At 50.9% G+C, this 27,119-nt stretch overlaps 12 protein-coding genes across 12 annotated transcripts, besides 10 other annotated features; 7 read left to right on the forward strand and 5 right to left on the reverse strand.

Moving 5' to 3' along the window:
* Positions 1–183: 183 nt before the first annotated feature.
* ACLA_030400 (nucleolar and coiled-body phosphoprotein 1 family protein) lies at positions 184–1,586 on the forward strand (the record flags this gene model as incomplete). The annotated part of the gene is made up of 2 exons (XM_001269732.1): positions 184–228; positions 303–1,586. 2 exons carry the CDS (start codon positions 184–186, stop codon positions 1,584–1,586), a joined length of 1,329 nt encoding a protein of 442 aa, XP_001269733.1.
* Positions 539–562: a microsatellite.
* Positions 1,032–1,057: a microsatellite.
* A 514-nt stretch (positions 1,587–2,100) lies between the features above and the next one.
* On the reverse strand, positions 2,101–3,998 carry ACLA_030410 (F-box/WD repeat-containing protein; the record flags this gene model as incomplete). The annotated part of the gene is made up of 2 exons (XM_001269733.1): positions 2,101–2,824; positions 2,887–3,998. 2 exons carry the CDS (start codon positions 3,996–3,998, stop codon positions 2,101–2,103), a joined length of 1,836 nt encoding a protein of 611 aa, XP_001269734.1.
* Positions 3,999–4,815: 817 nt separating this feature from the next.
* ACLA_030420 (cytochrome P450) lies at positions 4,816–6,376 on the forward strand (the record flags this gene model as incomplete). Its single annotated transcript, XM_001269734.1, has 2 exons — positions 4,816–5,147; positions 5,209–6,376. 2 exons carry the CDS (start codon positions 4,816–4,818, stop codon positions 6,374–6,376), a joined length of 1,500 nt encoding a protein of 499 aa, XP_001269735.1.
* Positions 6,377–7,238: 862 nt separating this feature from the next.
* Positions 7,239–8,000, reverse strand: ACLA_030430 (putative short chain dehydrogenase/reductase family oxidoreductase; the record flags this gene model as incomplete). Its single annotated transcript, XM_001269735.1, has 1 exon — positions 7,239–8,000. One exon carries the CDS (start codon positions 7,998–8,000, stop codon positions 7,239–7,241), a length of 762 nt encoding a protein of 253 aa, XP_001269736.1.
* Positions 8,001–8,006: 6 nt separating this feature from the next.
* Positions 8,007–8,033: a microsatellite.
* A 1,019-nt stretch (positions 8,034–9,052) lies between these two features.
* ACLA_030440 (mitochondrial 37S ribosomal protein mS37) lies at positions 9,053–9,568 on the reverse strand (the record flags this gene model as incomplete). Its single annotated transcript, XM_001269736.1, has 3 exons — positions 9,053–9,172; positions 9,254–9,333; positions 9,442–9,568. 3 exons carry the CDS (start codon positions 9,566–9,568, stop codon positions 9,053–9,055), a joined length of 327 nt encoding a protein of 108 aa, XP_001269737.1.
* A 301-nt stretch (positions 9,569–9,869) lies between these two features.
* Positions 9,870–11,457, forward strand: ACLA_030450 (DnaJ family domain-containing protein; the record flags this gene model as incomplete). Its single annotated transcript, XM_001269737.1, has 2 exons — positions 9,870–10,226; positions 10,282–11,457. 2 exons carry the CDS (start codon positions 9,870–9,872, stop codon positions 11,455–11,457), a joined length of 1,533 nt encoding a protein of 510 aa, XP_001269738.1.
* A 256-nt stretch (positions 11,458–11,713) lies between these two features.
* On the reverse strand, positions 11,714–12,469 carry ACLA_030460 (uncharacterized protein; the record flags this gene model as incomplete). Its single annotated transcript, XM_001269738.1, has 1 exon — positions 11,714–12,469. One exon carries the CDS (start codon positions 12,467–12,469, stop codon positions 11,714–11,716), a length of 756 nt encoding a protein of 251 aa, XP_001269739.1.
* A 1,057-nt stretch (positions 12,470–13,526) lies between these two features.
* Positions 13,527–14,813, forward strand: ACLA_030470 (uncharacterized protein; the record flags this gene model as incomplete). Its single annotated transcript, XM_001269739.1, has 1 exon — positions 13,527–14,813. The coding sequence occupies one exon, from the start codon at positions 13,527–13,529 to the stop codon at positions 14,811–14,813; it is 1,287 nt and encodes a 428-aa protein (XP_001269740.1).
* Positions 14,814–15,115: 302 nt separating this feature from the next.
* Positions 15,116–15,135: a microsatellite.
* A 489-nt stretch (positions 15,136–15,624) lies between these two features.
* Positions 15,625–17,028, forward strand: ACLA_030480 (putative proline utilization protein PrnX-like; the record flags this gene model as incomplete). Its single annotated transcript, XM_001269740.1, has 1 exon — positions 15,625–17,028. The coding sequence occupies one exon, from the start codon at positions 15,625–15,627 to the stop codon at positions 17,026–17,028; it is 1,404 nt and encodes a 467-aa protein (XP_001269741.1).
* Positions 17,029–17,425: 397 nt separating this feature from the next.
* Positions 17,426–17,452: a microsatellite.
* Positions 17,426–17,453: a microsatellite.
* A 151-nt stretch (positions 17,454–17,604) lies between these two features.
* Positions 17,605–19,223, forward strand: ACLA_030490 (GNAT family N-acetyltransferase; the record flags this gene model as incomplete). Its single annotated transcript, XM_001269741.1, has 2 exons — positions 17,605–19,052; positions 19,106–19,223. 2 exons carry the CDS (start codon positions 17,605–17,607, stop codon positions 19,221–19,223), a joined length of 1,566 nt encoding a protein of 521 aa, XP_001269742.1.
* Positions 19,224–19,610: 387 nt separating this feature from the next.
* Positions 19,611–19,640: a microsatellite.
* Positions 19,615–19,641: a microsatellite.
* Positions 19,642–20,336: 695 nt separating this feature from the next.
* Positions 20,337–20,360: a microsatellite.
* Positions 20,338–21,646, forward strand: ACLA_030500 (uncharacterized protein; the record flags this gene model as incomplete). Its single annotated transcript, XM_001269742.1, has 2 exons — positions 20,338–20,391; positions 21,452–21,646. 2 exons carry the CDS (start codon positions 20,338–20,340, stop codon positions 21,644–21,646), a joined length of 249 nt encoding a protein of 82 aa, XP_001269743.1.
* Positions 21,647–22,873: 1,227 nt separating this feature from the next.
* On the reverse strand, positions 22,874–24,587 carry ACLA_030510 (3-oxoacid CoA-transferase; the record flags this gene model as incomplete). Its single annotated transcript, XM_001269743.1, has 4 exons — positions 22,874–23,541; positions 23,597–23,983; positions 24,052–24,246; positions 24,323–24,587. The coding sequence occupies 4 exons, from the start codon at positions 24,585–24,587 to the stop codon at positions 22,874–22,876; spliced, it is 1,515 nt and encodes a 504-aa protein (XP_001269744.1).
* A 52-nt stretch (positions 24,588–24,639) lies between these two features.
* Positions 24,640–24,672: a microsatellite.
* Positions 24,673–27,119: the final 2,447 nt, after the last annotated feature.

Genomic DNA, 27,119 nt, shown 5'->3' on the forward strand with positions numbered 1-27,119 from the left:
GAGCTAGGCCAATGGATAATAGCCAATGACCAGGCCCATACTACTGACCGCCTTTTTAGTGTTTTTTTTCTGCCCCATTTTTTTTTCTCTCTCTTTGCTCTTTTTAATGAAAGAACAAAGATATCGGCTAGACTCGCTCAATTTCTTCTTCACAGTGAAGCCATTGTGCAGGTCTGATTAATCATGGCGGCTCAGAAAGTCAAGAAAACTCCTCAGGAGAAGAAGAAGGTAGAGTGACAGGCAATTTTTGGCGCAAATACGTTTTTCTGGTCTTGTTGGCTGACAATACTCTGATCTTACAGGCCAAGGTCAGCAAAGATGCCAATTCTACCCCAGCGCCTCCGGAATTGATCGCTTCCATCGGAGCTTTCCTTTCTCAATATGGGTTCGAGTCTACGAATGAGGCTTTTGCCAAAGAGCAGACGAAGAAGTCTGTCTCTAAGGCCGACTCGAAGAATGTACCATCGTTGCTCGAACTTTTCCAGAGCTGGGAGGGTCAGAAGGGTGCTACGAAGCAAACCAAACGTTCTTCTCCCAGTTCCAGCTCTTCCAGCTCTTCCAGCAGCTCTAGCAGCTCCTCAAGCGAGAGCGGTGACGACAGCTCCAGCAGCAGCTCCGACGAATCCAGTGATTCTGATGTTGAGATGGAGGATGCTCCTAAAGTGACAAAGAAGCAGACCAGAGAATCTTCTCCGTCCTCATCTTCCTCGTCTTCCTCTGACAGCGATGCCGATGATGAAAAGGAAGACGAAGTCGCGGCTGCACCTACACCTGTGTCCAAGTCGACTGGGACCAAGCGGAAGGCCGAGTCGAGCTCTGAATCATCTTCGGACTCTGAATCTGAAGATGAGGCTCCCAAGACAAAGAAAGCCAAAATCTCGCGCAAATCAGAGACGTCCTCATCCTCATCTTCTGATTCTTCGGATTCGTCGTCCTCGGAATCCGACTCCTCCGACAGCGACAGCAGCTCTTCATCCTCAGGCTCGAGCTCCTCGTCTGACTCCTCGTCTGATTCTTCATCCGACCCATCTTCCGATTCTGACTCCGATTCTGACTCCTCCTCTGAGTCTGAGAAGGACGCTAAGAAATCTGCTAAGAAGGTCTTGAAGAGTGCCGCCAAGACACCATTGCCTGAATCCGGTTCCAGCTCTAGCTCGTCCAGTGACTCCTCTTCAGATGACAACTCCGATGACGAAAAGGAGAAGAGTGCCACCAGCAACGCTTCGTCGTCGCAGAACTCGTCTTCCGATAGCAGCGGCACCGTCCAACCCTCAGATTCGGATGACAAGACCACACTGCGGGCTCTAGAAGCTACCTCTTCTAGTGCCAGCCCGGCTCCCGGAAAGGGTCCTGTGAGGAAGCACACTGGAGCCCGTCCTACACCTCTGGCTCTCCTTAGTGAACTCCCTCACGACCACCCTTCCAATACTTATATTCCCTATGCTTATGCTGAAAAGGCATTCGCTGATCTTTCGGTGACCCGTGGAAAGGGCTTCACTAAGGAGAAGAACAAGAAGAAGCGTGGCTCGTACCGTGGTGGCCCCATCGATATCTCTGGGGGCAAGTCTTTCAAGTTCGATGACTAAATGCAGATGCAACATACCCTATTCTGGTTCGATAGTCAATACTCTAGCCTTTCTTTTTCTTTAAACCGCTTTCAATTGAGAACGAAGGACATGGGTGGACATGACCAATTTTCCTCCATTTGCTTTTTTCTTCTTATTGGCAAAAGTTCGTTTGCTACACGAGACTAGATCTAGACATGATCTTGGGGGCTTTTCTTCGGTGATTTCGTGTCATTTCTCACAAGCAAGGCGCTGACGGAGCTAGAGCGAAAATTCTTATTTCACGGATGGAAAAGCTAAAAGAAGTGTTCCTTAAACTTTCATATATTTGTTTTTATTTTATTTTTATTTTTTTAGCTACTATAGCCAATTGCTTTACATATCACATCACTGTTTCGAGGATGTGCAGCGCGGTCTGTTTGCCTTTTCACAGTAGACAAACAACGACCACATTTGCTTTGGATGCCTTCTCCACGCTCTTGCCGCACTCTTGCCTTCAGCAATTGCACCTTTCAAACTGATACATCGCTGAAGTCTAACCATCTGTGCGTCTCCAAGGAGCCGACGGCCCTAATCGCTGCCATCGTCTATCCCAACCAGTCTGTTTCTCGTTCTCGATATCGTCGGGTCCTATCCGACCAAACGGCATCTGAGACCTCAATCTGGACGCACTAGTGGAATCCAAACGCTCATAGCCCGACAACTCCAGAACGCGATCAGCCTGCGATGCAGGACGAACCAAGTCAGCACCTAAGCCAAGATAGTCCCGATACCAGTCTTGACAAGAACCAGTCAGGTCATCGGAGGACGCGAAATCGAGCCGCATCACACCGTCGACGATGCCCGTGTAGACGGTTGAGGAGATTGGGGAGGGGGAGGACATGGTATAAACTGGTCCGCGGTACTGGCGCACGCGCGATCGCGCCGCGGTCGAGTTCCCGCGGCCAGTGGGGGTGGGAGATAGGAAGATTGTGAAGTCCTTGCATGGATATGTGACGGTGTTTCTGAAGCCGTTAGTGTGGGGGATAGGTCCGTTCGTGGAGTGATGTGAGTTGTGATTTGAGGGATAGGGAAGCTTTGCGTTGAGGTAGCTGAAAGCACTCTCCATGCGAAGATCGTAGATTTTGACGACCGCGTCGCCCCCTGCTCCGGCTATGAATCGGTCCTGGCCAAACGGATGGACACAGTAGATAGGGTTTGTGTCGACTGTGTCTTGGTATGTGAACTCGAATGGCTGATGCGAGCGTCGATCATGCAGCCTACCGCGTGCAACTTAGCATACTAGCTCTGGTCGGAGGATTGACAGGGTGAGTGGACGTACCTAACGCAGCGATCACCCCAAGCCGCCAGAAACACTTGGCCCGGTGATTCCATAGTGAAGTGGGCATTCAAGGGTGCGATCGCGCTAACATTGGCCTTCTGAGACAGCCCAATCCTTTCCTCGAGATCAAGAGATGTCACTTCAATCTCGCGTTCCAGGGATACTCGTTCAGTTGATATAGTGGCAACAGTCAAGGAGCTTTCAAGGCTCCCTGTCCCGAATGCGATACAGTCAGAAGACAGGAATTTGGAACATTTGTTCCGGGCTGTACCATCTCCAGCAATCTCACAATATGCGAACGGCTGTACTTCTGCTTCCTCTTTCGTCGTCTGGTATAATGCAATGGAGCCGTTATTTAGATGTGCGGCCAGAATGGGTTCTGTACCTTCACTCAGTTCCGTGCGCTCGAGACCATGGCCCTCGGTTAAAAATTGCTGGTGGTATTTGCGGCTCGCTTTGTCTGGAGAAATGGCGAGATGGAACAGATCACCATTCAAACGGCCGAAGATCATGTGTTCATCCTCGCTGGACTGTTGGCTATGAATCTCTGGCTTGAGAAGATGTACACCACAGATGTCATGATAGCTGCTAATCTTCTTCACATCATTGAACACAACCCACTTCTCTCCCGGGTGTGAACCAGACTGCCGTATACGCAAGAGTAGCTCATCAGCCGCACCCCAGACGAGCACTTCCTTTCGGTCTGACCATGAACTACCATTCCAGACTTCGTATGAATCAATCGCAGGGCGATACCCGTGCGTGGGATTATCCTGCCGGGTGCCTGCATGGAGCCCAATCTTGATAGCATCACGCCGCGGGAAGACATGGCGACAAAGCAGCCCATGCCTTTCCAGAGCTCGGGCGCGTGCAGTAAGCGCTTGAGTCGTGTCTTTCCAGAAAGGTGGCGTGTCAACAAAGGGGAATCGGGTCTTCAGATGGGCATGCAATATTCGCCAGTTTTCAGCGGCAATGATAGCATGCAGACGGTGACAGGTTTGTGCTAGTGCAACTAAAGACTTGAGAGACGGAAGATACTTTGCGATCACATATATGATATCGGAAGGTAGATCCGAAAGCAGCATCTTCGGTATCTGAACTGACTTTTCCATCTAAGTAGTAGAGGCTCATATGAAGAATGAACCAGGGAATGACGTATTTTTATCTTGAGGACTTTCAGTACATGTTCAAGGTGAAGAGAAAAAAATCCCTGGAAAAGCATACCTATATCTATACCTCTAGGAACTCAAGGAAATATTAGCAGAGAATTTCTATATCATCATGTCTCCATCGCAGTGAATGTAATCATTTTCTGTGGGATTAAAAGTTCAGAACTAATAGGGCTATGCGTGCCCATCAGTAATCCCAGAGATGACCACTAGTATGGACTCATGGCTTGACTCATGCAACACAACTTTTCTTCATGTAGTAGATTGAAGTCTTGAAGTAGTTTAATAGTATCAAATCCTCGTCTTCACCATTCATAAGGATATTGTATGAAGGCTCGTCAACCATCGGCATCAAACAAACTTGACGTAAGGAGCAGAGCACCTTATGTCATCATATCTGCCCGACTGCCTTGTTGCCTTATCGCCTTATCGCAACTTCCTTCCTGCGGGGTTGTTGGAGTTCGCCGAAGCCTTCCAATATTCCATATCTCCAGCGTGCAGTTCCACAAGGCGAGTATCTATGACTAACAGCCGTCAGATATCCCCTAGATCATAGGATCGCCTCCAGCATACCTACAATCCGCAGGTGTCTCGTTCCGATGATAGATGATTTCTCCACTTCCTGCTGTCGATTCGCTCATGCGGGGTTTGAAACATATATATCCTCACAAGGCAGCTCTTCCGTACGGATAATTCCTATCTCAAAGACACAACCTGAATCCCAACCAGGACTTCCATCTGCTCAGCCATACATGCTAAGATGGGAGTCTCTACCGTAACCTCGCTGTCCATTGTGTCAGTATTCCTCTTCATCGCGTACAAGACAATCATATACCCGGCTTTTCTGTCCCCATTGTCGAAGATACCAAATGCACATTGGTCAGCCTCGGTATCTCCTGCCTGGATACTCTGGAAGAGATTCAGGAGTCAAAACAATCGGACAATTCAAGCCGCCCATGAAAGACTTGGACCCATTGTTCGGCTGAGTCCGTCCGAGATCTCGGTGAACTGCGTTGAAGGAGGGATCAAGACCATTTATACCGGAGGCTTCGAGAAGCATGATTGGTATCCCCGTGTATTTGGGTCATTTGGGTAGGAAATCCCGTTGATGAGCTGTTAGAGCATGGTGTCACTGACTGGAATCAATGTAAAGTACTGTCAGCATGTTCACTATGACGGGGAGCAAAGACCACTCGGTTCGCAAGAGGATGATCTCAAACATTTACAGCAAGTCGTTTCTACAGTCGTCTCCTCATATGCGTATCATTTCAAAGACAATGATCTACGACCGTCTTCTCCCAATCCTATATGAAGCAGCCACTTCCGACACTCCAGTTGATGTTCACGATCTCAACCAAGGGTTAACAATGGACTTTGTTTCTGCATACCTATATGGCCTGAAGAACGCCACGAATTTCCTCCAGGACACATCTTACAGGCAAAGGATGATTTACCTTTATCAATGCAGAAAGCCGTTTGAGTTTTACCACCAAGAAGTCCCCAACCTGATCTCGTGGGCGAAGTCCGTGGGCATCCGCCTGATACCGCGCTGGTGTGACCAGGCCAACGAGATCCTTGATACTTGGGCACTGGGGCTCTGCGACAAGGCAGAGGCATGCCTGAGCTCGACCAAGCTCGAAGATGAGCCCACTGTATATAGGCAACTCAGACAGACTATTTCCAAGCAGCTCCCTGCGAAGGATGATCCAGAGTCCTATGCGCAGAATCCCAAGCAACAACGGCTTGAGATTGCCTGTGAATTGTATGACCATCTTACGGCTGGCCACGAGACTAGTGCTGTTGCTCTCACCTACCTTTTCTGGGAACTCTCGAAGCATCCTGAACTGCAGAAAGCCCTTCGCGAGGAACTGTCTACTCTCGACCCGAAGATTGTATATCCTCCACCGTCCGCTTCTGCAGAGCTGCCCTCGGCAAAGTCCATCGATTCGTTGCCTTTACTCGAGGCAATAGTCACGGAGACATTGCGCCTGCACGCACCAATCCCAGGAATACAGCCTAGGGTGACACCCTCTCCATCGTGCACTCTTGCTGGATACAAAGATATTCCTGCAGATACCAGGGTGAACGCACAGGCCTATTCCCTTCACCGCAACCCGGAGGTTTTCCCAGAACCCGAGAACTGGGAACCGAAACGGTGGCTGAAAGGAATCAATTCCCCCTCTGAGCTGGATGAGAGAAGAAGGTGGTTCTGGGCTTTTGGAAGTGGCGGCAGAATGTGTGTAGGGAGCAACTTGGCTTTACAGGGTTCGGCAGGTCTTTCCTCGTGTGCAAATATCAAGCTGACATGTCCACAGAGATGAAATTGACTGTAGCGGCGATCTACACAAACTTCCAAACCTCGGTCATCAGTGATGATAACATGGAGGCGATTGATGCATATACAGTCAAGCCAAGGGGAGAGAAGCTGGTGCTCAAGTTTCAGACAATATAAAGAGAAACACTCTACGAGAGAGTACATACGACCATAGGGTGTGGAGAACAGGGCTTCCCATCCGCTCAGCCGTACTTAAGCCACATGTAGAACGTGGCCAATCCCAAGAAAGCCCCTTTACCTCTAAAGCAGCGGCGTGATGCTTTTAGTATGAGTGCTGGTGATGTGGGTGAGGACTCTTTAGGCCCCTCATCACCCCTGGTGATGATGGCTCACCGGTGGTGAGGAGGGCTCCAAGGGGGTGATGAAGGCCGACTCAGCAGCTGGTCGCCGAAGAAAACAGTGATTTAGCTGCTTTTAATGGGCTCTGCGCCCTGAAGGTCAAAAAGATGAAATTGAATATTACTGAATCCATATAAGATTAATCCTCACCCCTTCCCCCTCTGTTATTACATGTGATATTACATGACTATAGCTTCTAAAGATACTAAGTGATAAAAATTACTAGAGGAGTATTAGAGACTTATAGAGTTATATAGCTTTACTCTTAAATATTAAAGTAAGAAAGAAAATGTCAACGTAGATGAAATACTGTATCCCACTAACTACAGTGTATCTCTGGGCCATTCCAGCCATCCTACGATTTGTAATGAACGGATTTTCAGAAACTCCGACAAGGACGCTGCGTCACTGATGGTATTTCAGCCCTAAAATCTTCGTCTTTCCTGACTTGTCCCAAGTCAGAACCCACCCCCATAGAAAGCAACATTCAAGTTCCAACAATATTCAATCTACTGAACCAAGTCCCCCCCGCTGGTACTAACACAAGTGCCCGTGTTGTTTGAGTCCTTCATCAGGTAGATGTAAGCCTCGCCCACCTCCTCGGGTGTTCCAACCTTCCCCAAGAGCGCTTTCTCCGCAGCGGCCGCCATCCTTTGTTTGCGCTGCTCGTCGGGGCCTTGGATTTCCGTATCCGTCGTCCCGGGACTGACGAGATTGACCCGAATGGGGGCCAAGTCGAGCGCAAGGGTGCGCGTGATACCGAACAAGGCAGCGCCCCAGCCCGCCAGCACAGCCGCTCCTTTCATGGGTTTCTCTGCAATGCGACCACTGGTGAAGGTGATGGATGATCGATAGCTTTTGGTCATAAAGGGCGGGGCAATCTTGGCGATGAGAAGTGGCACAAAGACCATAAACTGCGCATCACCGCGCAGAAAATCGACGGTCACGTCGTGGAGGAATCTGAACTCGAGCTTCACAGCGGTATAGACGATGTGGTCGAGGGGGCGGCCCGTTGCTGTCGTCACCTCCGACAAGAGTTTCTCGAGTTGAGACTCGGCATCGTCCCCACTGACATCAACCGTGAAGCCCTTGATCTGGGCGTCGGGCACGGCCGTTTGGATTCTTTGGACCGTCTTTTCCACACGGGCGAGATTGGACGAGGCAATCGAGACGTGAACGTCTCTCTCCGCGGCGGCCAGCCGAGCTACCGCTGCTCCGATCCCAGACGAGCCGCCTATTACAAGGATGTTGGAACCTGTGATTGGAGGCATGGTGGATCAGATCAGGTCAGGTCAGGTCAGGTCTGTTTTGTTTTCCTTTTTCACCGGCGGTCGTGGAGGATTGTATGCTACTGGCGGTTTTCAAGATCCTTAGTAGCGCTGCCATCATCGAAATGGTTGACTTTATGTGGTCTTTCGGCCGTCAAGTCAAGCACTCGAAGCAAGTCCGCCAAAGTCCGCTATCTACGGTATCTGCGATATCTCCGGTCATTTTAGTTCCCTGTAGAGAACTAGAGATATAACTAGAAAATAGATATAGTAGTACAACGCCATACCGTATCAGCTTGCTGTGATGGCCAGTTAATCCCTGACCTCACCTGGTCTCCTTGAGATCCTTACGGAGTAGGTTGCCAATCATTGATGCCGGAGCGGAATTCTCGGCACTACGATATACCTAGTGCAAGGGGTTCATCTCATGTGAAATACAAAGCCTAGTCCAAAAAAAAAAAGAGAGAAGACTAGGGTATGTATGTACTTCGCCCCGGAGTTTCTTACCCGCTGGTGAACCAGATACCTGCCATTTGTGCAAGGGTATCAAGATGAACCTTCCATGAAGCTAATGGTTCTGAGCTGGTGTAGTGGCCTCGGTTCTTTACTGTTTGAAGCCATGCACCGCGCCAGTTATAGCTGCTTTCGTCACGGTATCTGTTGGCAATTGGCCAAATGCCCGCCTATTAGACACTCAATGCGAATGATCAAGTCTGAAAAAGTATTTCTTTCCAGATTGCAATAGAGATGATTCAGTAATGTACAGAGAAACATATACAAACTCCCACATCCCCTGAACAAAAAAATCACAGCCTGTAGATGTCATTGCCGTAAATCAAGACCCAAACTCCAGTGACAGATGTGTTTCCTCGCGTTCATCAACCATGATGTCCATCAGCTACATCTCGGCTTATAAACCAAAGGCGGTTCGGTTCCCAGGTGTTCAAACCACAGCCAAGAGAGACCGCACCCAAGCTCCGATTTGTCATGTAGTCGACGTCCATTCATGCTGCCAACGGGCGCGAGTAAAGCGCAAGGCGTTGTACGAAACCCGCCTAGCCGAGACGGCCTTCCCTCTTCTGGGGCCCAACGACCTTGGGATACATTCTCATCAGGTGGTAGTTGATGGTATTCTTCTTGTCGCCCTTGGGTTTCTGCATAATGGAGAAAATCCGCTGTTAGCACAATCGGGCCCAAACGACAGAGAATTTCGGGGTGTATAGGAAAGATAAGGGAGTGTAGGTGACGTAGCGTACCGGTGCGTCCATGCATTGTCTCAACTGCTGTTCCAGGGCTGCGCAGCCCTCGGCGGCGTATCCGGAAGAAGCCCAGCAGCCTGTGATGTGTGAAGTTAGCGCTCTGCTCTCCAAGTGCGATCGCCTTGCTTTGGCGGGCATGCGATCAACTCAAAATCCCAGGGATAGGAAAAGAGTATGAAACATACTCAGCATGGAGGACATCACTGTCACGCAGGAGTTCTGCTCATGTTGGTTCGGACGACGAACCCGCAGATGGGGGATGGTCTGTAGGCGAACCGCGTTGAGACGAGTCGAGACACCTTTCGGAGGCATGTTGGGCAATTGAATCAAGACACTCGATCTTCGAACCACAAGAGGGAATGAGGTATCGATTTGCGCGGAGTCTGTCCTGGCCTCTAGACAAAACAAAAAGGCGTTGGCTAACGTTTGTCGGGAAGCACTCGGAGGTGCCAAGACTTTCGGCAATTTTGCCGCCGCGGAATTGGCTGACATAAACAGCTCTGGATGTATGAGGTAGAGACGGTCGAGAGCTCTCTTTCCAGGCTTCTTCGAAGTACTTCACTGTTGTTTCGAAGCGTTTTATTGTTTTATTACTGTGTGATTTATTGGAGAAATGAGCTCGACGAAAATAGCTATCGTGCGAAATGCGGCGTTGACACATACACCCAGAAGCCTGATACCCAGACCGTTTTCTACAGTGACCAGGAGGCAAAATGCAGGTTCGCAGGCGAACGGAAGCGCTGAAGCCTCAGATTCACAGGCGCACGATAAACCCGAAGAAGAGAGTGCCATGCAGAGAAGACTAGCCGAAATGACCGAACAAGCGATGCTCGAAGGAGGTCGATCAGCAAGCAAGAACATGGAGGACGCGGGGTTCTCGGAGGATCTGAAGAAACAGCTACAGGAGAGACTTGCAGCAACCGAATTTAAGAATGCGTACCCAGCTGCCCATTCCATCATAAATATGCCAGTGAGTTGCGACCCAGGGAGTTCGGCGTGATGATGTGGACGCTGACAGCCCAAAGGACAGCGCAGGTAAAGGTACTCGCGACATCGCCGGAGCTGCGCCCTGGACAGGAACGGAAAACCTCCACGATGTCACTCTGCGCATGCTAGACAGTTCGAAGAAACCGATGCGCGTCCCTTATAAGATCCCTCAGCCCGACCCCGTCGACATGCGCATCACCCCCAAGTCCTCGAAACCCGCCGGTATCCGGATCGCGAGTGCAAAAGAGCGCAGTGCCGCATACACACTTAGCCAAAGCCCTGGTATTTCAGAGGAAGAGCGCGAGGCGATGCGGAAGGAGATGCAGGATAGATTCACGGTTGGGGCTCGACCGATGCCAATGACGCTTCAAGGGTTGACCTCGCTTGCGAACGAGCGGATAGAGGATGCAATAGCGCGGGGACAGTTCAATAACATCAAGCGAGGGAAGGGCGTCAACGTCCAGGCGGATCACAACGCCAACAGCGCCTTTATCGACACTACCGAATACTTTCTAAATAAGATCATACAGAAGCAGGAGATCGTGCCACCGTGGATCGAGAAGCAACAAGAGCTAGCCAGGGAGGTTGATCGATTTCGTCAGCGCTTAAGAGTCGAGTGGAGGCGACATGCTGCAAGGTTGATTGCCAGCGAAGGAGGGTCCTTGGAGGCCCAGATGAGACGCGCGCAGGCTTATGCGGCCGCCGAGGCTCGACTCGCGCAGAAAGCCAAGATAGAGCGAGCTTTTCGAGATGGCGAAGGCTCTGCGTCTTCCGAAACACCCGCGGAAATTACGATTTCAGGAACTGACCTAGAGCTTGGTCATGAACACATACCATATCTTTCACCCCTCCGTGATTCGCAGTATATCGCGACTGAGCGTGCGTATCACGAACTGACAATAAAGCACCTCAACGCACTTACTCGATCCTATAACCTTCAAGCGCCACCCGTCGCACAAAAGCCATATCTCAATTTGGAACGAGAGCTCTCGAATTGTTACGCAGAAGTGGCTCCAAGTTTGGCTGAGGAGATCCAACGTCGCGCGACTGAAAGAGCCAGCAGCTCTCGGTCAACAGCAGCATCCAAAGCAAGCAAGGTATTCGATGCTCTCAGCACAACGCAGACGTCTCGAGTATACGACGAAGATGAAGCGAAAGGTTATGGGTTCAAGGAACTGGTGCGGGACTGGTTCTCAAGAAAGAAAGATAGGTAGGTCGCTTGTACAGTGGTACAGTTGTTCTTGGTGTACGATATGTATGATATGAGACCACGGCTTGGACTGGATTCATCCTATCACTTATGCTATCTCTAACAACAGTATTAAAACGGGGCTTCCAGAGTAATGTTGTTGGTTTGAACTTTTAGGTATGAATGAGTAACGACGAATGTGCTGCCCGTGCACAACTTCTAGGTTCTCATGATAGGGCAAAACCAATAATAATACATGCCACACCAATGATTTTGAGACATCAAGCTCGATGCTGTCTCTGAAGCCATGACACGAGGATTCCAGGAAGTTCTTTCTCTACCAACTCTTGGGAGAGGTCCTCAGCGGCTGCGCGGCGGGCATCTCTCCAGTCCAACCAGAGCAGGGTCACAGCCTTCACGGCGAAGAAATGGCCGATGACACCTACAGTGGCCCAAGTGATTCCTAGTATCAGGAAACCAGCGCCCTTCGCTGAAAAAACATAACGAATCATTGTCCAGAGGTGAAATTGCAAGGCCGTGATGACCAAAGCGGCGAAAAGGAACACCGATGCGATGGAAGTGCGCGTGGCCAACCGCCTTTTCTGCTGCCTGCGCCTCTCCGAATCCGTATCCCAACCATATGGCGCTGTATGTTGTCGGAGTGCGACTGGCACGTAGACGGCCGACAGGAACAGCAACGAAAGAACGGTGACGGCGATAAGTAGCTTGCCTCGAGAAAGATGAACGGATGGCCTTGCGCTGGTCATGGCTTCTTTCGAAAGCGGATGAGGCCCATCGCCATCTCCGTCTCCCACGTAGAACGAGAAGGCTCTTCGCTTGAGAGGAATAATAAAGTTGTGCCATGGAATTTTGGGCCAACCACCAATTGGCCAGGAAGCTTGGGCGAGGTCGGAGTCACCGAAGGGAAGACGAGAGAGCAGCTCTACATTTCCGATCCAAATCTCGTTGATTGCATTTCCTTTCTCGTAGTAATTCTCGGACTTGACACTATGGATGGCGGAGACTCTCTGTCCCATTTCGATACGAAGACGAATATGAGGAGAAGACTCTCAAGTGAATGACGACGTAGTGCTATCGAGGTAAAGAAGACTAAAGAATGACAGGCGCATTGAAACTTGCAGAATCACTGTAAAGGTTGTGTAGATTGCTGGGAGAGACACAGTACGATCCATGATGTTGCCGAAGCAAAAGTCCTCGAGCTCCTGGATATAGATCGCGATTTCCTAATCAGGTTGCCCATGAGGCTTGAGGCATACACGGATGCTGGCCTCAGGCATCGTCAGAGCTGGGTCAGAAACCAAACTAACCAGATAAAGAATAGTGGCAGATTGCTTAACTTGACCAATCAAAGCTGAGAAGTCATTTGCATAAAGTACCTTAGTCAGGTAGTTACTTCCATGTGAGCATCAACAACAGACTCAGCGAGTGAGAAACTGCCCATGATGAATCAATCAATCATTCTTCTGCAGGCCAGCAATGGGAAGAGTCATGGCGGCTGTCTATTTCAGTCAACTGACCCAAATAGATTGAATTCTTCAGCATTTTTTACCCACCAGATGGCTATGACCTTGCATGATCGGAGTATGGATCTCTTATCGACATGCAGTTGCTCAGCACGCTGCACACTACTATTCTTGTAGTGTGATGTCTCACGATTTGACTTCGAGTTCACACTGGAAACAAATCAGAAATCTTGATCAAGCATAGTTTTACCTGTCAGAGACTGCAGGCGCCCTGTCCTAATGGCCAGAACAAGGTGTGACAGGCGTGCCGTGTGTGCAGGTGGGCGCGTAAATGCACCAACAAGCGTCGTCCATTGCTTCGTCGCAGCACAGTCACCGTTCTCTCCAAACTCTCTGTCAACCAACCCTGCAGTCCTGGAGGCCTCGCTCTTGAAGCTTCGCAATGTCACATCCAATAAATCGGCAATATATCCGCTGTGTCCCCCTCGCAGTGAAAGGCTGTGTCCCTTTTGTGTCTGTTTTCGTTAGGGATTTGCAGCCTCAATTGTAATCCTTCGATATGTACTTTGATCCTACTTAATCACCTGTGGTCGACGGGTCATGAATCATGATGTCTTTTTCGATATTGCTTACGTTGGCCCTCTCTCAGATTGTTGCTGCTGGCGCAGTATCCTCAGGACATCTGGATCTAAACGTCAACCTGGAGCGTCGGACTGTCGATTTATCCACGGAGTATACCGTGGATAGATCCTTACTGGCAATCCAGATTGGCGGCCTTGTTGGAGCCTACGTGATCTTCGTTGCCATTTTATTGACCCTTCTACTGCTTGTTGGACGGCGACTGCGAAGAGCAGTGCAAGCATCAAACTTTACTCTCCAGGTCGAGATGATGAGACCGGCCAAACCACCTGTTAGCATAGATCCCAGTCCTATCACCCCGATGTCTGCCCATTTGCCTAGCCCTGGCAAGCCAAACTTCAGCAGGTCCTGGAGTAGCTTGGCCAAAGGCCCTAAATCTCATATATCCGGCAATGGCAGTGCCGCGACCATCGATGAATCGGTGGTGGCATACGATCGTCGCCGGGCTCAGGAGGAGATGGAAATGCTCTATGCTGCAGTCATGGAGCATGACGCGCAGAGAGCAGCTGGGATTGATACCTCAAAGCAAGAAGTGGAAATCCAATCGCCGGACAGCGTGCATACCAATCCTTTTACCGATCGCTCCTCTCACATATCAGAAAGAGCTTCGATCTCACAGATGAAACCTTCAATCAGTCCTCCCCCGATGAGCCCCAAGAGCTCCCGGTTGTCGAGAATCTCGTCACTGTCGTTGTTCGGTTCGAACTCGCGCCCGCAGGCCAACGGTGGCAAGATCCGATCCCCTCGCCTGCCACTCCATAAGCTGTCCATCTCCTCACCTGTGGGTTCTCCTGACGTGACGGCAACTATCTCTTATGGCGAAGATCAAATACCGTTGACCCCTCGACTTTACAAGCCGGCCCCCCCTCCGCCACCCCCGCCCATCACAATCAGTCAAGCGTCGAGTGAGGTTTCGTTAGGGAAACCGCCCGGACGCGCCCCTGCTCCTGCTCCGCTGAGCCTTTCTACTCCGACGCACGGCTCATCATCTCTACCTTTTCGTGAGGCATTCCCCTTGCAAAGCGCTCCACCGACCAAAACGACTGTGTTAGAGCGTCCTCTCCGGCCCCTCAACGGTCCTCGAACCGGCCTCCCGACGCCGTATAGTCCTTACATGCCCTTTACTCCCTTGACGCCGCTTACTCCCAGTCGCATGGTGACCAAGCGACAGCGAAGACGTGAGACCAAGGAACACGGCTTGCGTGTTCTTAATGAAGACGATATCGTCAAGGATGACGAGGACATGTGGGGTTATTGACAGCAATGTTTAATGTCAGTCACATAGAATCATGGCGTCTTGATCTAGCTTTCGGATCTTCATATTAGATGAGGGACGCCTTTCTGGGGGAAGAACCCAGTGTTGTGCTTTTCCGTTTTGATATCCATTCCGAGTATTTACAAAAGGATTCTAATAATACTGCATACCATGTGAGAATGGGGTATGTATGGACGCTGGAATAACCCTTCATCCAGTCCTCATTGATGCATGGCATTTGTAATAGTATTAATGAGCAGCACTCAGCAACACCAAAGAATTCATAAGCGTATTGACTCCTTCCCACTACTACTACTACTACTACCATAGTTATCTAGTAGTAGTAACTTACGATTGTTGCCCTGCGTGTGCCCGGCAGCTGAGCCAAGAGCCCAAGACACGCCTGTCTTTTCTTCCACCGGTTGCGGTCGCTGATTCCACCTCGATGCGGGTCACTAGAAGCGTCGCAGGCTTTTATTAGCTTAGACTTCAAATTTGCTTTCACGGCGGGTTTTTATTATTTACTGATTAGTAGACTACTAGGCGGACTACCGGGCTTTTTTCCGTCTATTTATTTTGCTGCCAAGAGCAGGGTGGGAGGCTGTCTGGGTCTCTACTACTTGGCTCGATAAGTATCTAGGCGGCCGCTCCTCTGAAACACCACGGCGTCAACTCGTACCACCTCTCCCAATTTCCTCTTTCTTTATCTCCTTCAGATCTCTTGTCCTTTCTACTATCCCGGGGACTTCTAATCCTAAATTCAATTCAGAATCGTTTCTCGCACGCTATCGCTTCGATTCCCTCCTCTCCCCTCATGCCCCTCACTATCCTCTCCCAAGCGCAGCTCCGCTCGCTGCTGCTGTCGCTGAGCTCCGATGAGATCGCCAAGGTGCAACAGAGCCTGGCCCAGGCGCTATTAGAATACTCGACCGGAAGCCAGGATCAGGGATGCGCCGCGACCTATCAACCTCTCAGAACCGCTATCACTCGGAAGAATGGCTGCACGACACTGTTCATGCCTGCCAGCACTGGCCAGACGATCGGCATGAAGATGATTTCTCTGCAAGATGGGGGTGCGGCAGGGTGCAAGATGGAAGGTGCCTTTGAGATACCTGAGGGACCGAAAACGGCCTCGCGACCGCGGACCGGCCCCAGAGACTCCATGGCTTCGATAGCTTCGGAGATGAGTGATTTATCTATTTCATCACAGGAAGGTACCGCGTCGAGCTCATCCAGCAGCCAGTCTCTGCAGTCCGGCACGGTGAACTTTCAGACAGTCGGCTCGAGCATGTCGAAGACGTTGGGTGCGTGGCCCGGGGCTGGCAGCCGAGACACCTCCCCGCAGGGCACCGTGACGCTGCTGGACTGCGACAGCATGCCAATCGGACTGATCAATGCACATGAGCTGACGCCATTCCGCACCGCGCTCACGACGATGATGTTGTTCAACAAGCGCAAGCGAGTGCGCACGATCGTGGTGTTTGGGGCGGGCAAACAGGCTTATTGGCACATTCGGCTGGCTCTCGTGCTGCGTGGGGCGGACATCAAGCGGGTGGTCATCATCAATCGGTCGTTCGACCGCGCAGCCAAGCTTCTGAAGGAGATCTATTCCCCCGAGAGCGCGAGCTGGCGCGGTGATGTGAAATTCTCCGCGCTCAGCAGTGATTTCGGCGAGTACAAGCGTATCATCAACGATGCAATCCACAAGGCGGATGCGATCTTCTGCTGCACTCCGTCCGTGGAGCCTCTGTTCCCGGCAGAACTTCTCACGTCCCGCGACGGTCGCCAAAAGGGTCGATTCATCAGCGCCATTGGATCGTACAAACCCCACATGACAGAACTGCACCCGGATATCCTTCGCCACGAGGTCAGCGTGGATCACTCCGCGCGTCATTTCCACAAACACATCAAAAGGAGCGGCGTCATCGTGGTCGACAGTCTCGACGCGGCGTTGAAGGAGGCCGGAGAGTTGATCCAGGCGGGCATCAAGCCGAACCAGGTTGTCGAGCTGGGAGAGCTTCTGATGGTGCGAGACGCATCCCAGAAAGAGAGTGGTGACCAGGAGGTCGAAGACACCAAGAGCCTGCGCGAATGGGCCGAGCGCGGCAATGTCATCTACAAGAGCGTCGGGCTGGGTCTTATGGACCTGGTGACTGCAGGCGACCTCATCAAGCTGGCCCGGGGAAGGAAAGTAGGAACCGTCATCGAGGACTTTTGAGAGGGCTGTATGAATTTTCCGATGTTTGGGATTGTAGTTTACTAGACGAGGCTGGCTACTGTGCTTTCCGTGTGTCGTTTTTGTACTGTGCTTTCTATACCCTGAAATGATTATTTGCTTCTCCACCAAACAAATGAATGAAATTGACAATGGCAATATGGGACGCTGACGGCTTTTCCCTTAGACCCTTGAGCTCATCTCTCTCTATCATATGTATATATTCATTCTGTTCTAATGTTAAGGTCGTGAAGCCATTATTAGCGGAACCGAGCCTGCCTGGTAGACTGATAATAAGCCTTTGATACCCGTCGTCATCGATGAGGGGCAACAGGAAAATCATCCCACTTTTCGGGAAACCAAGTCAGGTCAGGTCTCGCTCCAGGAGGTAAAATTTTTGTTCTTTCTTTCTTTCTTTCTTTCTTTCTAACTATCTTTGCTCGTGTCTCTCAACTCTCAATCCGTTACCCTTTTTCTGCTTCTTCATGTTTTGTCCCGTATTCTTCGAGCTTTGCGTCTTTTGTCACGAGCTGTTCCTTTCTGCTTCTCCAATCAAATACCAGGTGGTCCACTGTCACCATGCGTAATACCATCTGCCGTTTACCCAATGGCCAAAGCTATACAGTGACGCCCGTGTTTGGCGGCTTCAATTTCAAATCCAATGACATGCACTTGAAGAGCTCGATCATCCCCCCGGGCTGGACAATTGTTCTCTATACTAGCCAGGATGTGGACCAGCCGATTCCAACGCTGTCGGAGGAAGATCGTGGTCGATCCCTTTATGCCCAGGGAGAAATGGACGAGAATCGGCTGCGGACCACACGGTTCACGATTCCGACCCTGGACAATGACTGTTTTTATATCTCGTATATCGTCAATCCGCCGAGCACTGACTTCAAGCCTCCCACCTCGCCCACTCGCCAGATTGCGATGATGCTCTGGGTTAGTCTCTACTGGTACTTCCAAGAGCCTGAGCCAGACCTCCGCCTACGGACGGAAGCTGCGTCGCGCACGCCGGAGACAGGCAGACCGAAGGGGGAATGGCGCATCAGTCTCAAGCGGGAGGGGATATTCAAGGGACGCAATTTGTTCCAGAAGCTGGAGCGGATGGGTCTCATTGCGACGGAGGACTCGTCTGTCGGACATCAGCCCGTTGAGACGCGAGACTCCCAGGCGTGGTCGCGGATGTTCGTCAGCCGGCGGAGCTTCTGGCAGATCGACCCCCGTCTTTTCGTATTCACCCCCACCCCCACCAACCCTCTGCAGTCTGCTCTGTCGTCGCCTTTCCTCTCGCCTAGATTCGCGTCCCCCTCGCGGGACAGTCTGCTGGGAACGGAGTCTGGATCCGCCGTCGGGAAGGATATCCTGCCGCATACGCCAACAGAGGGCCCGTTTGCTTCCAGCAGCCACCTTCCGACGTATTTCCCGCCGCCGCCCACTCAGTATACGTTCACCAACGGGTTGCGACATCCGGTTCGGCCGAAGCCGCCTCATCAGGGAGAGGTGTTTTACATTCGGTACATTCCCAGTGTTGGGCAGTATCTGTCCTTCCGTGTGCCGAATCTCCCCGCCAGCGGGCCGGCGTCACACCTCGGCCACAGTGAAAATAAGTCGACGAGCAGCATTGAGATACCGCCGCCGAGCTCACCGTCGGATCTGGACTTACTCCATAAATGGATGAATGATGCACGGGTCGACGCCGCGTGGGGAGAGGGCGGACCCATCACCAAGCAAGAGGACTTTCTGCGCAAGAATCTGTCCAGCCGGCACAGCTTCCCGGTGATCGGATGCTGGGACGGGAAACCTTTCGGGTACTTTGAGATCTACTGGATTAAAGAGGATCGCCTGGGGCCACTTATTGGCGGAGCCGATAATTACGACCGAGGCATCCATCTGCTGGTGGGAGAACAGGAGTATCGGGGAGCACATCGGGTGGCCATCTGGCTCAGTTCCTTGGTCCACTACTGCTGGCTTGCAGACCTCCGCACACAAACGGTGATGCTGGAGCCCCGAGTAGACAATGTGAAGTTAGTGATTGCCCTCTCTCCCAGATTCTTAAAGGATTTGCTAACAGCACTAGAATCATTCGGTATTTGCAGGATGCTGGATTTTACAAGGAGGGAGAGGTGACTTTTCCCCATAAGCAGTCGGCCCTGATGAAGATCAAACGCGACTCCTGGGAGAGCCCAGTGCTGTAGAGTAGACTGGCTGGACCAGGTCTTCCACTTCAGTCTTTGTTTGAAATCATTTCATTGTATATACCCTGGCATGTTAGCGTCACATCCTGCATGGCAGTGAATCTTCACTCACTTCTTGCAGTCAGTTATGCATCCCCCGTTAGCTAATATTATTTTCAAGGACAGAATAACACCGCAGTGAATATGGCTGGATCTATTGATGCTTAGGTTTGCTGCATTCTAGCTTTACTAACCCTCCATTGTTGAAGATTCTAACAGTATATTAATGCTCCTTTCCCTCCCTAGACACTCATCCTCTCCGTTCACTTTATATAGAATGAATCAACTTGAGACATGCTTCTCCTCATATAAATACTGTCTCCACCCCCATCATACTATCTTTCTGCATCTCCTCTCTCTCTCTCTCTCTCTCTCTCTCAAACACTAGCTCTTCTTCTCTCTATATAAGTCATACAGCATGTTATGACCCCAAGCAGAGAGAGAAAGGTAACACCACACCACGAAACCGAGAGATTTCAAACCCCCTCTTCATCAAGAACTCGATTTTGCAGCTATGTACTTGTTCTGCGGTCAACCTCATATGGGTGATGGAACAAACAAAGCTGATGCGAGGATCATGCCATGGTGTTTTCACCTGCCTCCATCCCCCTTGCAAAATGCAAATTCTCCTCCCTGATCTCTAGCACTGTGCTTGGTGGGACACTTTACAGCTTCTACCCACGGTTCCCACGGCAAAAGAGCAGCCAGGGTGTTGGAATGAGTTCAGTAATCAGATGGACACATCGTGTGCGGTGCGATCGTGTCAACAGCTACTACACATATCACTACCAGCTAGGAAGTGATGTCTAGACACATTTCTAGCTGAGTCGTGAGGAGGTGTCAGATTGATTCGCGGAATCCATCATCGGCTCATGCTACATCTCTTATTCAAAGATAAATCTTATACTTTATTCGAACTCACTCGTTTCCAAACTCCGGTCGAGATGCAATTTTCCCACTGTAAGTAAACTTGTGTTCCCATCATGTTCAGCTAACAACCTGACAAACGCAAAGACAAGTCAAGAGACGTGATTAAAGATGTGTTATCTCTGGTCTTGAAGCGCTGGAAGCCGACATGGAGGACTTCATGGAGGACTTCGACGGTTTTGAGCCCGCTCATATTATACCAGTAAGTAGCTCATAAAGCGGTCCTTCTTGCTGAACATCTCGACGTCATCCACCCTTCCTTCCGTTTTGTCATCAGCTGTGGCGTTTCTCAAGGAATAACAATATATGAAGCCAGAGTCGAGTATTCTCAAGAGGACATCCTCGTCGCATGTCTCGATCTTCGACCCTCAATTTCCACCTTTGTCTGCGTTGCAAGGCACTCGGAAGATCGGCAACCAATTCGCAGGTCCTCTTACCGTCTGGACTTCCCGCCTGAATGGCGTATACATCCAGTAGTATCCATCGCACATCCGGAAACTGGGCATGGTTACCAAAGTGATTCGAAAGAGGCGGATCCTACGAACTACACAGGCTCCCAGAAGGCGACACCGAACGTAAGTAGGGTGGTACGTATGTGGCTCAACTCGCTTCCGCTATCTTTTTTGAAGGCAGCGGGAAAGTCATCGACCGCCTCCGTGGCAGACTTGGCGACGACTTTAATCCACTTCACCCCGAAGCCTAAAGGTCATGGATCCTAGGCACCCTCTGGCCCTCGGCATCCTACCTTAGGGAGCAGGTCTTATGCACTTTTGGCTCCTCACAGGGCCCTCAGCTGCCCTAACATCTATATGTCTGCCCCCTAGCGGTGGCCTATAGCCGCCACCTGTCAAACCGGGAGCTAGCGTGGATTACCAGGGTCCCGCTGCGATCCGTTGACTGGTGTGGCTTCGGTGCACCCAGTCAGCTGGGAATTCGCTCCCAGCTCCGCGAGGCCATCCTTGTAACTCGGGCTGGGGCGAGACCTCCCACCGGTGAGGAGTGTAGCGCCTGTCGCGACCCAAGCACAAGCTTGGCGTTTGCGGCATGCATTTCCGGCGGGTTGGCCAGGAAGTGTAATAACTGTCTCTACCGCGGCCACAAGAGCTGCTCTTTTGAGCGGCCTTAGGCCCGGTAGCCACCTTCCTGGCCCCGCAAGCTGTGTTGCACTCGCGCCCGACATTGGGTACCCTTGCAATGGTGGGTGCGGGAGTTGGGGTTTTCATGTATTTCTTATTTTTATTTTTGTCTTTTCACAAATGGAGACAAGTTCCCCCTTCTCGCAGGATTCCCTACAAAAGTCGGAACGAAGGGTCTCCACGTCCTCCATTCCTCGTCCCTCGAAGACGGACAAGGAGCGACTAACCCGGGATGACCGGGCGATCTGTGTTTCTTTGCCCAAGAAGGTGCGGAACAAACGGGCCTCCACCCTGACCAAGTTGCAGCAGCATGGGGAATGATTCGCAGTTGGACGGTCACGGGGGGATACGGCCACACCGCGGGCTCAATCGCCGAGGGCCTGACAGCTAAGTTTACTGAGCACAATAAAGACCTGCGGCTAGATATGAGCATATACCCGGTTCTGAGGTTCGGCATTCCAGTGGGACAGTTCATGGTGGTCTTCGGTCCTAGCCCCCCGTGGTTCGGTTCGCGTATTGAAGCTCGCCTCAATGTCCTTCGTCCCCCGGTCGAGCTCGTCGAACGTGACGATGAGGCTGATTTCTGGGATCAGGAGGCTGTGCAGGATGCGGAAGGTGAGCGACGGAGTGACGGCACAGGAGGGTCAGACACTTGTAGTTAAGGCCTCGCGAAAGGGGGAGTGATATGCTGCAATTTATCGAATGAAACGCTAATCTCCCCCTCGGACCTAGGTAGTGCTTTGTAGACAACCATTGTAAACCTGGTTAAACAAGAGACTGGCTACCCTAAACCTCCATTTTCAGGGCTAGATCATTCGGCCCGTAAACCAAAGAAGGCTGAGGTGTGACCTTCGAGACTCAGCTCGAAGGCATGGCGACGTTGAGGTCGCAGAATCATGTTGGGCTCGTGCTCTATCTGGATGGTAGGAAAAAGTGACCGGCGCATTATGAGATTTCAGCACCATACAGAGGGATTCGAGATATGACCTTAACCGGTACTCTGACGGGGGGGCATGTTTCGCTTTTCCCAGGCGCAGGCTCGGAGGGGGAGAAGAAGGGGATGTTGAGGCTAACTGGAGTAAGCTGATTGCCCGGCTAGAATAGCACCACGAATAGCATCACCTTTCATCCATCCTAGGGATTTAGATGCCTTCATCTTCCTGTTTCCGTGCTGCTGGTCCCATGGTGCGTTTGAGAGGTTATGTTATGGGTGTGGTATGAACTGCAAGGTTTCTGATACAACAGGCTTGGGGTTAGTAAAGCGTGCTTGATGCAATGCCAGCTATGGGTCTCAACCCTCTGGAAAATTGCCCGGGTGCTGCCCTATTCGTCTGGGGGATCCTGATTGCCTGGGAGAGCTTGATTCCACTATGATTGGAATCGATATATGGGAATCTCTGAATCTCTGAATCTCTTAGTAATTCAACATCGGTAGCTTCGGCTAGAAGGATATCAAAACCGTAAATTCAACTCTATGGATATAACATCTAAATTACAAGACGTTGGGGGAAAAAACAAAACAAAACATATACTCTTGTCGCAAATCATTTAAAATGTTCCAAGAGTCTCGGCGACCTTAAAGGGAGCCTCGGTCTTGCTGCGGATCTCCTCGACAGTCACACCCTCGGCGGTCTCGACCAGCGTCAGACCATCGGTGGGGCTGACCTCGAAGACGGCCAGATCGGTAATGATCTTCCACACGCAGCGAGGACCGGTGAGGGGGAAGGTGCACTCGGACAGAATCTTGGGGTTGCCCTTCTTATCGGTGTGGTCCATGGTCACGACGACCTTGGTCTTCTCAGGGTTGGCAACGAGGTCCATGGCGCCTCCGACGCCCTTGACCTTGCCGGGGAGCATGAAGTTGGCCAGGTCACCGTACTGGCTAACCTGCAGGGCGCCGAGCATGGTGAGATCGATGCGGCCAGCGCGGATCATGCCGAAGCTCTCGTGGGAACCGAAGACCGAAGCGCCGGGGTTAAGGGTGACGGTCTCCTTGCCGGGGTTGATCAGATCGGGGTCCTCCTGGCCGGGCTGGGGATAGGGGCCCAGGCCCAGGATGCCGTTCTCGGCCTGCAGAACGACCTCGACGCCTTCAGGGAGATATGCGGGGGCGATCAGGGGAATGCCGATACCGAGGTTGACGTACATGCCGTCCTTGAATTCCTTGGCGGCGCGCTTGACGATCCGTTCACGACGAGCAGTGGCCTCGCCAGAACCTACAACGATTAGCCGGGGGAAACATACATACCGGATAATGTAGAGTTAACATACCAGCCTTGAGCATTTCACTGGGATCCTTGGCGAAGGTGGGGTTCTCAATCATGGTCTTTTCCGTGCTCTGGATAACCTTGTTGACGTAGATGCCCTGCAGGTGAATCTCCTCCGGAGCAAGCTCGCCAACTTCGACAATATGTTCAGCCTCGACGATGGTGTACTTGGCATTCTTGGCCATGGCCTCGTTGAAGTTGTTCATGGCCTTGCGGAACTGGCAGTTACCGAGCTTGTCCGCCTTGTGGACGCGGATCAAAGCGTAGTCGCCGAAAATCGATTCTTCCATGATGTAGTTCTTGCCGTTGAATTGCCGGGTTTCCTTGGGCTTGGAGTATTCCTTGACGGTACCATCCTTGTTGTAACGCACGGGGAGCTCACCAGTTTGCACTAAAGGGGCCATGGTCAGCGACATCCTCAGTTGTGCAGTCTGTACCATAGGCGCGCAAAAGACCTACCAATTGTTCCATAAGCAGCGGGAGTGTAGAAAGCAGGGATACCAGCTGCACCAGCAGCACACTTTTCAGCAATGGTGCCTTGGGGGGTAAGTTCCAGAGCGAGATCGCCGTTGAGATACATCTTTTCGAAGACCTTGTTTGCACCGATGAAAGAAGCAATCATTTTGGTGATTTGGCCAGATTCGAGCAATTGGCCTGGAGATTGTCAGCACCCGATCTCTATCTATCAATCATTGGTCGCTTCATGTCGAAGCTCTGAGCACAAACATACCCAGACCCGCACCAGGCATTCCAGCATTGTTGGAGACCACCGTCAAATCCTTGATATCGGGACGATCACGCACAGCATTGATCAGAGTGTTGGCGACACCGGAGAAACCGAAACCACCGCAGAGCACGGTCGAGCTCCCCTTCATGTCCTTGATGGCTTCCTGAGCCGACGCGCATACTTTATCAATGGCTCTTCTGTTGGCGGAGACGGAGAAGTTCCGCCGCCCAAAGATGGGGCGGAAGACCGCTGGGAGAGGTCGCGACATGGTCGGACCTCTAATGAATACTCCAACAAATGAGTCGAAATTAAGGAAAGAAAGAAGAAAAGAGAAGAGAAGAAAGAAGAGAAGAAGGAAAAGAAAGGGATAAAAGGAAGACAAGAAGCCGAAACCACGAAAAAGAACGCTGGCGGTTCTGGGGCACCTGGGGAAGCTCTCTCGATATCTACTCCAGAGGATCCAGAAGGCATATCGGCTAGCGAATAACGCCAGGGTTGCCGACAAAGCGATTATCCGCCATCTCTTTCTGGGCTGTACAAGTTGGCTCACAGAGCAGTTTGGGACTAAGAAATGGAAGCAGTTAGTGTTTAGTGTTACTAGTAGTACGTACGGAGTACTAGTACCTACTACCTAGGAGCGATTAGACTGTTTTGCCGCCTTCCGAAGCCGGCCCCACGTCCGGAAATAACACGTGGGTACGGTAATTTACACCCTGATACCTAGGTGTCGTCTCGTAACTTTCTTTATTGTGATTATTACCTAGGATGGGAAAGTGTTCATCCTGCTTGGAGAAGAGTCCTCATATTGTAACATGATGCGCTCTCTGTTTGTAAATAGAAAGGGCAAATGTCTGTGTAGATCAAAGGTATTATGCCATGTTTTCTACCTCTATCAATGATACCTATGCTCTCTATCGTATATAGGTACCTAGGTAGCTTGCAGTACTAGAAGATGTGTATGAGCCAGCCGTCCATGTAATGTATACAACTGGCTTACTTCCGACTCGGGATCCGCATCGGCAAAGAACCCTGACAACTCGGTTACAGATCGATTGGTAGCCTGAGGCTCCTACTATTTGGTGAAAAGAGGAATTTCTCTCCAAAGAGGAAGAACGGGAGCAGCTTTCAGTCTCGGGAAGCTCCTCAAATAGACTCGCCGGCAGCATACGGGTTCTGCCACAGCTCATCAACACCACCCAGCAATCTCCCCGACAACCCGGAATTGGATAGGACATCACAATCGTCGGAAAGATGGTGTGAAACGACGGATTATGCTCGAAAGGCCGGAGAAGTATCCGGAACTCGGGAATGGTTACAATACTACGTATGGATATGAGAACAAAAAATCCCGATATTCGCCTTATGTCAGCTGAATTGAGCAGAGAGATTCGTCGTCTGTCTGGATCGTGGAATTGGAGTCTGGATTTTCTGGGACTTTCAAGAATATACTTATTGCTCTCCTCCCCAGTCCACATCAGATCTCCGTGGGGCACGCGGATTGTTGCCCCACTGTTATAAACAGCAATTTTTTCTGTAGTGGCTTTTGACAGCTTGATAAAGAGCCAGTGTCTTGTATGACCGATGAGTTCTGAAGTTCTTGCATACTTACCAGGGGCAGCAAGTGGAACACCTACAAGTCCACCCCAGGGTTGCGCTCTCGAAGGATACATCGACGCGATATGTCAACGCCATCGATTCATGGGATTATCATGCGATGCAAAGTCAGGAACAAGTGCAGAATCCGGGGGATAGGGTGTCGTTGCTGGCATAGTCTGGCTCAGTCCACCGGAGCGTTTTGGCTAGGTGTCACCTTCGACAGCCAAGTCATTTTCTAGATCCGCGTCTAGAACACTTTGAGGCTCTGCTGGAGCGACATCGACTTTGGAACCCTTTGAACGAAGTTCATAGCACTCCACTAACCTCACAGTCCGCCTATGAACCAACTCTTCGCACTGCGCGCCGAAGCGGAACAGACACGCAGGTGAATAACTGACTCTAGGATTCATAACCCTCGTGAGCTACTAGAAATTCACGAGAGAAATGGGCCACAAGTGGTCCAGCAGTTCATGGAACATCAAACCATACCGCTCTGCCGTCAGCTGGGCATTTCCCAGAATCTTGAGTTTTGGTCATCAGATCCTCGTCCTCCAAAGTCCTTGGAAATCATAGCATGAAGTGCAGAACTCTATAGACGAAGCTAGCATCTCAATCCAAAGTCACAGGCAATATGAGGATGTTGAGTTGCCAGTTAGACTTGAAATATGAGGTCGGGAGATCAAGGATCAACAACTGCCGACGACGGCATCCCCTCTGTGCGCGGCGCTGACTAGCATTGTGGCTGGAGTCATATGGGCTGTCAACTTTGGATCAATAAAAATCAAAATTCGACAGCTGGGCGTTCTTCCAATTTAAAGAGAAGCCAAGTGCTAATGATGATTTGATGATGATGTTGCAGGTCGATGGAGAGGAGGAAATAATAGTAATTTTCCCCATGGGGTGTGTCTCAGTCTACAATATCAATACATGGAACCCGAGGACAGACCCTGTAGGTACTCGGTCATATCTAGGAATTCAACTACCGCGCACTGCATGAATAGATTAGATTGTCCATCTGTATATCCTACTACCATACTAATATACCAAGCATCAGTGATTCTAAATATTTGAATGACCATGGTTTGGAGTCATGAGAGTGTCCAGAAGAGCAAACTCAGCAAAGACATACACAACCTGTAAGTGCGCGTACCATACCGCATTTGATACCGCGGCTCCCACGTTGAACCCGCATCTCCATAGGAGC

This window comes from Aspergillus clavatus, genomic scaffold (genome assembly GCF_000002715.2).
Source record: "Aspergillus clavatus NRRL 1 1099423829805 genomic scaffold, whole genome shotgun sequence".
In the NCBI taxonomy this organism is placed as follows: Eukaryota; Fungi; Ascomycota; class Eurotiomycetes; order Eurotiales; family Aspergillaceae; genus Aspergillus; species Aspergillus clavatus.